The sequence below is a fragment of the Lynx rufus genome, unplaced genomic scaffold, assembly GCF_022079265.1.
Source record: "Lynx rufus isolate CCGP_SWC_20201006 ecotype Redwood Valley unplaced genomic scaffold, mLynRuf1.p SCAF_17, whole genome shotgun sequence".
NCBI classification, from domain to species: Eukaryota; Metazoa; Chordata; class Mammalia; order Carnivora; family Felidae; genus Lynx; species Lynx rufus.
Window position 1 is genome coordinate 11865603 of NW_025814831.1, and position 12897 is coordinate 11878499.

The following is a 12897-nucleotide window of genomic DNA, read 5'->3' on the forward strand; positions in this document are numbered from 1 at the left end:
TTGCCATGTGTAACTGTTATGAATCCTAGAAAGCCTCTTTGACGCCAATGATCCTGAGGCTCCATAAACAAACCTGTCACTTAGAGTGCCTACCAAGATTATTTCTGGTACTCTTTTATCCCTATTTAGCTACTTTCAAATCAAAGATAAACCCAAAAACATATTAATGAGGAAAGGGTTTCCATGTTGCAACCCACAAAGTTCAGTTGATAAATTTTCTTCTTTCATCCTTTGGAAAAGCCAAAGCCCTATACAAAGCAGCAAAACAAACAAAACAAAACAAAACAAAACAAAACACTACAAAAATGCATTTAATACCACAATAAACATAATTAACCTACTAGTCAAGGTGAATATCACTGAAATCATAGTACTTGGCCTATTTTTATGTCTACCCATATGACAAAATAAGGCTTGGGTGTATTATAGCGATTTAAGATTTCTTGAGCATTCGGGGAGTACAAGAGAGAGCCAAATTTTAAGGATTAATCCTGTCCTAAGACACAAGACTCTACCACTAAATGAAATTTGAAGCAGCAGATGATAGATAATCATACTAATCTCTTTGGGTCAAATAATAACTAAGTGTTAATGATCAAAATGATACAAAACATCTGCAAAGAAGACAAAGCCTATCAGATCCCCACGTTTCTGGGGAGATGCCACACAATGATCTGTTCTATTTCTTTACATCCTTTAAAAAATATATTCCCTTTTGAAAAATACAGTTTTCAAGGAAATAGTTATGTGACTTCCGTTAGATAATTTTGAAATAATTCTCAAAACATACTGAATGAGAGATGGAAGGACTTCAAGATGGCTCCTCCCATTCAGAAAGGCTCATCTGAGACTGGCCCAAATGCTGAGCCCAGATTGAGGACCTCTGTAGTTTAACTGAGTCTATCCAATTTTCCAGAAGCTAGGACCGAAGCTGGTAGAAAAGATATTCTTCAGGAAGGATTGGAGGGCTACCAGAACTTAAAGAACTTCGGTCTCACAGTTCCCGTCTACGGCCAACCTAGATTCTTGGACCTTTTAGCAATAAATGAACACTGGTCCAATCCATCCTAGTGAGGTATTTCCAGAGCAGTCCTAACAAGTCAGAATCTACACAAAGGGTCATGGGGTGCTTGGCCTTCTCCCAGGATTAGATTAGATGATGTCACCTTTTACAAGTCTAGACACCTTGTGACTTGCACTAAAGACATACACCTTGGTTCATCATCTCTCATCTGAAAACATCCAGGCTGGGATTTTACTCTATCTAAAGTTTCATTCTACTGCCTTCTTTGCAGAAAAGCTATCAATATAAAAAGTGTTGATACTGGAAATAATTTAAACCCACGCAGCAAAAATTGCATTTCAGTTGCCGTAAATCAATTCTTACTGAACAAGGAGGCTAGGAAGAAGCAATTGAGCGAATTTAGATTCCATTCAAATCTGTGAGCACAAAGTTCAGGAGGAAACTAGAGACGACAAGATTATGGCTCATGGTTCCACGGAGTGCTGACCAAGACGTATTTCACAGCCCAAAACAAGATGCTTCCAACGCACAGGAAAAGGCTTACAAAGGCTACTTAACCAAACTGCCGACAATTTTTTTTTTTTTTTTACAACACATTTCTCATGAAATGGGCTTTAGAAGCATATCAATTATTTCTCTGGAATGCTCGTTTAAAAAAAAAATTAAAGCAGCAACATTCATAGGAAAGTTGGAACGTTAACGAAGCAGTAGGCGGTTTTTTGATTCCAGAATGATACCAGGGGGCGTTCCACTATCTCCTAAGAAAAACATTGTCCAGAAATGTATTACATATTCAAGCTAAGTTTGGGGTAGAATTGAGATAGGTAAAGTACCTTTTTCTTTTTCGCTGTATCTGCTTATGTTACTGTTGTCACTGTACAAAGGTCCTGCCGTGGCATGGGGCTTGCAGCTATGATACTGTGCATTGAGTGTATTGACTGTTATGTGAATCAGATGCAGCAGGACCTTGCTGATATCACAGTCTCGGTATGGATACTGCTCAATAAAATGGAGGGAGAAAAATATAAACAGTTATTTTGAAGGGTAAGTTTTTCCACTTGATCTTGCTAGATGTTTTTCTCAGTATTTCTCGGGGTGATAAAAAGAAATATACAGAAAAGCAAAACCGTTAAGTTTTTATTATGGTCTTATTTTGACAAGGGATCACATTCCCTCCTACTTGTACCAAACCACAGATGGCAATGCGTGCCAGTTCACAGTTACAATTCCTTTCAAGGAAATTCTCTGGCATGAACGCAATTTTAAATATTTTCTTTGTTTTCTGACATAATAATTAAAACAAAGATAAAATCTGAGATTCTGACCATAAACAGAGATTGTTGATCCCAGTAGCCTACAATTTGTTATTTTTTGTTTTTGACGTTTGTAGCACCTCCACTGGCCTGGTCTCTATTTCTATTTCTATTCCCATGGATTTTGACTTCTCAACACTAATTGTACATCATGATTCTTTCTCTGAAGGTCAAATTACTCTCCTACAAAATTCTCAAATTAGATCTCTTCAGTGTTCTCCTCTCTAAGAGAATCATTGCACCCTAAAAAGGAGTGACGACAGCCACTCACCTTGTAAAGGATGACAAGCAAGGCCTTCAACCACATCTGCCGGATGTGAGGTTTTAGGGACCAGAGGGAACAACGAGGTGGCTGTTGGAAATAATGCCGTAGCTGAGGACAAGAGCAGTATTTGAGCACCTGAACCACCAAGGGGAGAAGGTGTTTGCCCAAGTTAATGTTATAGTCCATAACCTGAAAGAGGAAAAATACTAGTAACTGAAGGAAAGCTGTAAAGAACGTTCGCAAGCCTAAAGGAAAATTTGAACCATCAGAACAATAGGCAAAATATTTAAAAGGCATTTCACAAAATATTAACAGTAATGGCCAATGAACAAAGAATGGGAAATGTTAAACCCCACAAGAAATAAAAAACTTGCAAATTAAAATCATTTGAATCCACTTAATTATCTAATTGTTTAATGTATCCACTAAATTATGAATTAAAAATAAAATTTTATCTATTAAAATGTCCTATTAAACTATTAACTAGAATTAAACTAGAATCAATTAAAACACCCACTATTGGTAATCACTGGGGAAAACAGGCATTCTCAGATGTCACTGGCAAGAGTATTATTCAACACAGCCTTTCAGGAGAGCAAGTTAGCAATATCTATTCAGAAGTAAGAAAAAGTACTTACAGCCCCCAATACAGATTTAAATAAATCTTAAGGAAAAAATCAGACAACTGTTGCAAGATGTATACATAAAGATATCCAGCCTTATAGTCACTCCAAATTTGAAAATAACCTCCATAGTCAATAATACGAGATTAGTTAAGTGAAAGATTGTTTGTATGACAACACTATGTAGCCATGAAATGGGATATGATACAAATTTATTTACATGATATTGACTTCATAATAAAGTTTAAAAGAGGTTACATATATTTATCCACATGTATAATATGATCCCATTATTGTAGAAAATATGTGTGCATATACATATACATGTATATATGTATATATGAATGTATATAAATTTGGAGCCAGCAGTATACACCAAAATGTTAGTAACTTATTTTGTCATGGGTTTCCTGGGTATTTGTATTTAATCTTTTGCTTTATTAAAATAAATATGCATAATATAAATATAGAAAGAGAGTAGGGGGTGCCAGGGTGGCACAGTCCATTAAGCGTCCAACCCTTGATCTCAGCTGAGGTCATGATCTCAGGGTTCATGAGTTTGAGCCCTGTATCGGGCTCTGCACTGACAGTGCAGAGCCTGCTTGGGATTCTGTCTCTCCTTCTCTCTGCCCCTCCCCTGCTTGTGCTCTCTCACTTTCAAAATAAACTTAAAAAAAATTTTTTTTTTAAAAAAGAGAGTAGTGAGGGAAGAAAAGAGGAAGGGAGGGGAATCTGGACCTGAAATGGAGGATCCCTTCATCATAAACAACTGAGTATTCGTGCTGATCCGTCTAGTTACCAGGATCAGCAAAAGACAACTACGTACATATTGCTGCCAATTTGCTTATCTGTGTTCATTATATTACAATCTATTTGAACTAATTGATAAAAGCTACCATCACTGAGCTCCTACCATGAGACAGGCACTGATTAAAGGCTTTGCAATATGATGTCTCTAATCTTTCAAAAACAAAAATCTGTTACTAATGAGCAAAGAAGCAGGGGATGCCTAAGGCCATAACAGTTAATAACAGTGGCAGAGTTGAAATTCACATCAATTTCTCTCTAGCCCCATGTTCGACACCCGTTGCAGATTGGTTCTGGAGAGTGATATTTGTAGCACTGGTCAAATTAGGCATACATATACCCAATAATAACATTAATTCTGCCCTCTATCCGTATCTGAAAGGAATTCTCACAGTGGTGGATAAGATACGTGTGCAGGATGTTCACTGCTGAGCTGTATGGAGTGGTGAGTAGATGGGAGCAATATGAGTGTCCATCACTGGGGGAATGACTATCCATCACGGGGGGACTGGATAGTTAAAGCATGGTAAATGTACACCATGGTGTAAAATTCAGCAGTTAGCAGTAACAGACATCACGGAAAAAGCCAGTGACGATAATGTAACATGGAGTAAGTCGTATGATTAACTCAATTCTCCACTTGAAGCCAAAAAAGATACGAGATTTTTAAAAACCCATAAACAAAAATTCTACACTCCCTTACTGTTTAATGGGTAGAGTTTCAGTTTAGGATAATGAAGAAGTTCTAGAGATGGATAGTGGTTACATAACAATGCAAATACACTTAATGCCACTGAATTATATACTTAAAAGTGGCTAAAATGGTAAATTTTATGTTAGGTATGTTTCACTCCTGCCCCCACCCCAAAATTCTATACTCCCTGTAAGTCTTACTCATCTCATACTCCTTTCCACACACCCCTACCTGATAAAGTGACTTGTGTAAACCTTTACACAAAACCAATGTTGGCCAAATGGAACTTAATGACTTGCTTCTCCTAAAACCCCAACAACAGGGCTCCCGAAAGCTTACACTTACTTGGGCAATTCCTGCAATAAACGCATTAAAGCAAGTTGACAGGCGCATTTTTTGAGGTGCGATCATGAAGCAACCTTCCTGTTGGTCATAGCCAAGTAAGACGTACAGGTGCCGCTTGACTGTGTTGAAGGCCTTCGCACTGCTGATGTCTGACTCGGCACTGCTCTCGTCCTTGGCCATGAACTTCATGAGCACTGTGATCAGCTGGTGAACTGTCTGGTGGTCGATCCCAGCATCTTCGGGGAGCAAGTCCTTGATGGTGTTGTCATTCTCAGGAGACTGTTGTCCTGTCAGTGCAAGAAAGGCCATCAGTGAGTGGCTCCCTCACAAGGAAGTTCACACTAAAATCACACTAAATGGTGTCGATAAAGCACCATTCTAGCTGCTTCCACTAAATATTGAAAGGGTCTGTTCTGGACAAATTTAAAGGCAAACTATGGCTACCGAGCAAAGCATTAGTCCAGGGGTGGACGTTATTGTGTCCATCCACGACCAAGTAATTTGGGAGTAATAAGGGAATAGAAATAAAAATAAGGTACTAGAAAGCACGGTTATCTTTGAACAGCAATAAAAATACCTAAATAAGCTTTGCATTTAGCAATTTTTTAAGTCTCTGGGCAAAGTTTTATCCTCAATGATAAAGATAAGTTTCTCTTCCAGCTTTGTAAAATAAGCACATAAAGATAACCACAAAAATAATATCCTAAAATCCACTGAGCACAAAAACATCCACTGAGTTATTTTGTTTAAACTATTATCTCAATTCAGATATGTTCATCAATCAGCTGGTTGGGGTGGCGGGGGGTGGGGTGGGGGAGTAAAGTTTTCTTTTCCAAATCCTGAGATATTAGCAGTGTGTGCTCTTTGAAGGATATAGTCAAAGTTATAAATAGTAAATTATAGTCCCTGCTATATGTAATGAGAAACATATAAGGGAGGGGACAGACAGAAAGAAAGAAGCATGAGCTTTTGAAAACAGAAAAGTATCACATGAAGGTGAGCTGAGAGTTTACATGGAAAGAAAAAATACCTCAGTCCTTGACTTACTCTTAACCTAACAAATAATTGTATCTGAGCAGCTCCCTGACACTGACTTTGTCTCTGTTATTTTTCAAAGTCAAAAATTATACCCTGTCTCCACTTGTTTTTCTGCCTCTTCTGATCTGGCTTGGTTTGGGACTTTTGGTGAAGGAAGAGTGAGATTAGCTCTTCTATATTTACGTTTGGGGCCTTATTCAAGGGTTATTTGGGGTTTGAATTCGTGCCCTTTCTTTGACAGGCAACATCAGAATTTCTCAGTTGAAAACAAGGTTTTCGCCTGGTGGCTTAGGTGACACACACCAGCACTCTCGTCTCTCATTCTGCCAGAAAAGTTCTGCTAAACAATGACAGGCTTTGGTTACAAACCATTATAAACCAGACCTTGATTATATCCGGTATAATTGTGCGATGAAGGCTACAAAGAGGAGGTAGGTAGTAATTTATATCCATTAACTCCTCAACTAATTTGGCCAAGTCTCAATCTTTCAGGACACACCCAAGAGAAACGAGAAAGAGGAAATACTACTTCTGGGGACTGAGGAAACCAGCTGTTTCAAGGCCAAACACCTCCCTAGAGCAGTGGCACGAAAGTAATGTCAACTTCAGAATTTACTAGTTTAGAAGTACATGTGAGGTAAACAAGCTTGGCTGTCTAGTTTTCCCCAGATGCTCAGAATAATGTTTGTCTGTTCAAGAGTGATATACTGAGAAGGGATCATTGGCAGTGGGTGAACAGCAACATTGTCAACTAAGTCTAAGAGCCTCTCATTTAGGAGAAACCACCCGACAAACTTCAATAGGACCCTAGGACATTAACATTTTCTATCTCATAGAGTCTGTGTATGAAGAGTAAATGTGTGCAATGTACTTTAGAGAAGGTTTCACCAAAAACTATTCCTATAAAACCTAAGGACTGTTTATTACAGTGTTCTATATGCATCAATGACAGTGATCAATAATTTGCTAACACCATTATTTATGAGGCACACATCAGCCATCAGGAAAAAATAAGTCATTTATGTGGAACACCCTATTTTACAAAGAGGCCAGAAATGTGAAACACTGCTGTATATTACAATTAAATTAAATGTCTGAAATAGAAGATCAGACCAAAAGCAATACCTATGTAAATCCTCATAAAACAAAATAGGAAAAGTTTAAAGAACCATCTTTCCGGCATTGAAAAATATTTAATCTTGATTTTTTTTTTCTCTTCTCCAGACTATTACTTTACAACTAGAAGGAATTATTGCTTTGGGCAAGATCAGGCCAAGAATGTCACAAGTGTGAGAATGTAGGCCCCCTGCAGGGTTCAATGTTACTGTAACAGCAAGTGATGGCTGTTACAATATAGCTCCATTCCTCAATTTATTTCAGCTGGGGGTGGGGGGTGGGGGCAAAATTTAAGGGACTTTGTATCACTGTCCTGTGCAGCCACCTCCAAGTTCGGACTGGCTAGACTCCAAAATCCCCGTGTTAAAAATGGCACAAAGGAGCGTTTGCGAAGGAGTCGCTCTTTGTTTATGTCCCTAAGTATCCAGGGACCTCAATACAGAAGTAAGGGGATTCCAAACAAGGCTGAACTAAGACACTGGCTCCTCATATCATTCCATCCTAGTTCAGGTCTAGAAAACAAATCATCAGACTTCATCTTTTAAATATTTCAAAATCCTTCCCATTGTAAGTAGACGTTCGTTCAAAAAGTATGTCACCTAACCTTTCTGGTCAAATCCTATTTTCCTAACGATTAAGTACCACTTCAGGAATGCCCTATTTTCATTTGAAATATATCTTCATTGATCTTCAGTGTTTTAGCTTTAAGTTTGCTGCTCTTTCTTTGCTTCCCCTGAATAAGCAATAATGAGTGATCTTTAACCATTAAATGTACTGAAAAAAAAAAAAACAAACCAAGAAATAGTTGATGAAACCTTTTGCATAAAGTGGAAAAAAAAAAATCTTTCAATCCAAAATTCACTTCTCTAGTGTGGGCTTTGCAAGTCTATGCCGTGTCTATTATCTTTCTTTACAACAGCATAAGTTTGTCACTGGGACACTCTCCATAAAAAAAAAAAAAAAAAAAAAAAAAAGTTTCCTTAATCAAATCCCTAAGAAAAATGAGCTTAGAAAAGCTGGAGTTTTCTTTATTGATAAGGACAGTATTACTGGCTCAGTTATCTACAAAGGGTATGAAATTTCCATTTTAAAACTGAAGGACTATATTTTCTCTAAGATGTGACAATTAAAACACTTTGGAATTCTAGTTTTGAATCATAGCCTATGAAATTCCTGTATCTGTTTTTAACTATGGAGATTTAACGTGTTGAATTTTTGCTTTTACCATTTCTCTAAAGAAAAATGTAAGTATCTTTATAATCATGAGGCAGAGTTACTCCTACCATAAATTTATCATGGACTGTTTCCATCATAATCTGTCCACAGAGTGGCACAACTGATTGAAACTCCAAAGTGTAATATAATTTTATTTATTTGATGATTTGAAACCAGGCAGGATCAGGATCTGCTTTTCCAGACTTATCTCCTATTACTCCACCCCAAATGGTCAACATTCTTACAAGCTGGGCTACATGTGGATCTCAGAACATAGCCAATACTTTCCCACCTTTGTATCTTTGCTCAGGGTGATATACTCTCCCAGCACGCCCAAACCCAGCCAATCTCATCCTATGAATCTCAGAAGCCATTCTTACTACATATCCCCACCCTCCTCTCAGCCTCTCAGAATTTAGGGTGTGATCCCTAAATTCTATAAATCCCCAAAGACAAGAGAAGAGGGAAGATAGGAGAGAAGAATGGGGGGAAATTTCCATTATCATTTCCTAACTCTCATGTGGCAAACTGCAAGGCAGAACTTTTTTTTTTTTAATTTAATTTACATCCAAATTAGTTAGCATATAGTGCAACAATGATTTCAGGAGTAGATTCCTTAATGCCCCTTACCCATTTAGCCCATCCCCTCTCCCACATCCCCTCCAGTAACCCTCTGTTTGTTCTATTTAAGAGTCTGTTTTGTCCCCCTCCCTGTTTTTATATTATTTTTGCTTCCCTTCCCTTATGTTCATCTCTTCTGTGTCTTAAAGTTCTCATATGAGTGAAGTCATATGATATTTGTCTTTCTCTGACTGACTAATTTCTCTTAGCATAATACCCCCTAGTTCCAGCCACATAGTTGCAAATGGCAAGATTTTATTCTTTTTGATAAGGCAGAACTTTTTATTTACTCATTTGCCTGTTTCCCTTATGGGAACAAAGGCTCCTTGAAGGTGAGTGCTATGTCTTACCCATTTTTATACCACTCACAGAATATGGGGCAGGTTCTGACATATACTAGATGCTTATTATTCCTAAGTGTCTAAGTACACTGAATTCAAATAAATATCTCTAATAAATACTTCTTCTATATAGGAAAAAAACTGATGAGGTCCCCAAACAGCAAGGAAGTGGCTAGGGAAACTGGGAATATTCCTCTGTGTAAGTGGACTCACTGACCCCCCTGTCAAGCCAACAAGTAACAATTAGGTAGAGGAAGGAAGCACACTTCCATGAGCTTGCTCTGCATTTGTTCAGAGAAACCAATGATCAAGCACTATAAATGAGTGTGTATTATGTTGATAGTTCTAATGACACCACCTCATCGATCTCCCTGGCCCATCAACCCAACTTAAAGCTTCATTCACAGTTCTGTTGTGTGTGTGCACAGCCACAAAAGGGCTGTAAAACTGGGGCCAGTGACTAACTCCATATTGTCATGTGCTCCCCATCCTTGCCTTTGCCTCTTCCTATCTCACATCCATGCCTTCCCACCCTATCCACCAGTCAAGGCCTGGCTGTTGCCCCCCAAGTCTCTTCCTGCTGTACCTGATGTGAACCAACCTGTAGCACTGTCACATTCACTCTGGAAGAGAGCTTACTTATGTTCATCCTTTATCTCCCTTACTTGACTATAAGCAAGTTGAGAATATAAAAATTTCTGATGTGTCTTTGCATTCTTCATATTTCCTAGTATTGCAGGTGGCCAATAAATGTTTGTTCAATAGAAACTATCATTTCCCAAAATGATTATTTCAAACAGGGCATTCCTATAAAAATAACTGTTCTCTTTGAGTTACTGGATCTTAATGATCAATAGGCATTTTGCAAGTTAGTGAAGATGTGAGTTATTAACCACCTCTAGAAAGAAAAGAGAGAGTCCTTCCAAATTACTTCCAAAGAAGAAATTTGGAGTTTTAGGCTGGGACACTAATGGGGGGGGGGGGGGCGGGGGGCGCCAGGAGAGGCCCATACAAGAGAGTTTTACCAATGCTACGTAGCATTGGACACCTTCTCTTGTTGATACAAATTCAGACCAAGAGATCTCAAGATCTCTCTGCAGGCTGGAGTAGAAATGAGAGTACTCATGTTGCTTTAGGGATTAGAATACTTCTAGATCAATCTGGGGATCCTAAATGGGAAGTTCTTTTGGTGTGGACGCTCATGACCTTAAGGCACACTGTAGCAGAAATGAATGCCCAGGTTAGCTCCATAACCAGACTAGTCTTTATGTGGTACAGGGCAGGAACACCCTAACATCAATGCATCAAGAGGTAGTTATAGTGGAGAGAAAGCAAATCAAGTCTCTTGAACTCAAGCATTAGTCTCCAACTAGTTAGTTATATGTGATCTTGAGCAAATTATCTAAGCAGAATTACTTAATCTCTGAGGACCTCAGTTTTTGTATCTACATGTAAAGGAAAATTAATAATAATAATACTTTATACACATCCAGAATTGTGAAATCAAAATTAGATTATTCATATTAAAAACCCTCTTAGTAGATAAAGAGGTACTATACATATATGAAATGTTATTCTTATTATTATATACCTATCATTATTTAATTCTTTATTCTGGGGGATGAGGAACAGGTTATAATTAAGCTCCCTGTGACCACATGGGGTGGATACTAGTTTTTCACTGGTAGGCTGTTACAACCTATCAAACTGTTATATTATATTCAATTAATATTCAACAGGTATTCTGAATCACCACAGGTAATTCCTGGTATTCACAGAATCAGTGAAAATATACCTTATAAATAATTATAATTATACCAATTTCAGATTAGCAGGTGAAACTGAATATTTCATCAATTAGGATTAAATAAAGGTGCTGAGCTCCAGTTGGCAGTTACCATGCATGCCTTGCACCAGAGATCAGGACGCCTGGGCTTGAGACCCAGATCTGTCACCAACAGCTTGTGAAACGTGCTCCTTTCTGGGAACTTCAGGTTCCTCTTCTGTAAAATGAGAATGTTAACATACCTCTAATTTTCCAGCTATAATTTCCTGGGAATTTCATTTATGAGCAAAGGTCTTTGATTTGACTCATAAACGTCATAAAGGAATAAAGCTCTTCACTAGCCTTGTGAAGTACACCTTCTATACAAGTGTATTTCTGATGCAAAATTTGCCATATGTAATATGTAAAAGCTAAGATAAAAAAGCCATTAGTTACAAATCCAATGCCAAAAAGCTCAGCCTAAACAGCAATTAAAATAAGTCTTGCTGCATAATTAAAGGGCATATGCTATATTTCAGGCCCAGTCAATAAGAGGTCTTGCACAGAGAAGCTCAAGACTTGGACGGAACAAAAGTATGTTCCGCAAGTAACAAGTTCTTCAGTTTCCATTTAATTACTATCTTAAACCATCCTGTATAATCTTATGATTATCCTGCCATGTCTTTGCTCCCAAGGTAAAAAATATACTGTCTAGTAAACAATAATGCAAAAATGAAAAACTAGTTTGAAATGGCCTCTTAAGCTAAGCCAGTTGTTTCCAAATCTAAACAAGTTTTTATTACGGTGGTGTTGTGTAAATTACCTTTCCAGGAGCTTTACCTTTATATTTAATATAAACAACGCTGTTATCTGCCCCATTTCTATCTGGTCACTTTTGGTGGGACAATTAAAGGCCTGAAGGCTTTTTTTTTTTATGTTTATTTATTTATTTTGAGAGAAAGAGAGGGGGAGGTGCAGAGAGAGAGGGAGAGAGAGAATCCCAAGTGGGCTCTGCACTGTCAGTGCAGAGCCGGATGAGGAGCTCCATCTCACGAACCTTGAGGTCATGACCTGAGCCGAAATCAAGAGTGGGATGCCCAACCGAATGAGCCACCCAGGTGCCCCTGAAGGCTTTTTTTTTTTAACTTCAAGAAACATATGTATACTTTTCCCCAAAGAGAAGTGAGAGGAGTCTTTTGGTTGGATTGTGAAAATGGGTAATAATAATAATTAGAGATTTTAATTGAATAATTAATTCAACTAAGACTTATGACAAAAAGAAAAGATGGGGTAAAATAAAAGATAACTTAGGAAATTGCATTAAGACTCATCTCAAAAAGACCTCATTGTAGGGAAACTGGATGGATTCCACATTGGTAATGAAGCTAAGGGTCAGAGGTTGTTACTTTTATTCTTTTTTAAATCCCAGTACAGCTGAGGCATGAGCAATGCAAAAACCAAGGTAGGGGGCCTCAGCCAAGGGCTTGCTGATCCTTCTTTCTCATCAATTTTAAGAGAAAATACACTCCGGCCAACACCTGTCATTGGCATTCATAATCTTTGGGGTTCTCTCTTCCCCCCCACTCCACCCCTAGCTGCCTCTCCTTCTGGTATCATTTTTATAACACTTAGCATACACGGTCTTGAAAAGCCTCCTTACTTGAAATTTTCCTTTTGAGGCCATTCTGAAGAGTTTATCTTAAAACTATTCTTAGATGAAAACCCAAATG

At 38.0% G+C, this 12897-nt stretch overlaps 1 protein-coding gene across 1 annotated transcript in view; it reads right to left on the bottom strand.

The window, feature by feature from the left end:
• The window catches only part of UNC79 (unc-79 homolog, NALCN channel complex subunit), a 213917-nt gene that overhangs the window by 93232 nt on the left and 107788 nt on the right, over nt 1–12897 (bottom strand). The window contains exons 25-27 of the mRNA XM_047080178.1: nt 5072–5358; nt 2609–2791; nt 1858–2020 (exon numbers count right to left, since the gene is read on the bottom strand). Coding sequence (XP_046936134.1) covers nt 1858–2020; nt 2609–2791; nt 5072–5358 — 633 coding nt within the window. The remainder of the gene's footprint in view (nt 1–1857; nt 2021–2608; nt 2792–5071; nt 5359–12897) is intronic.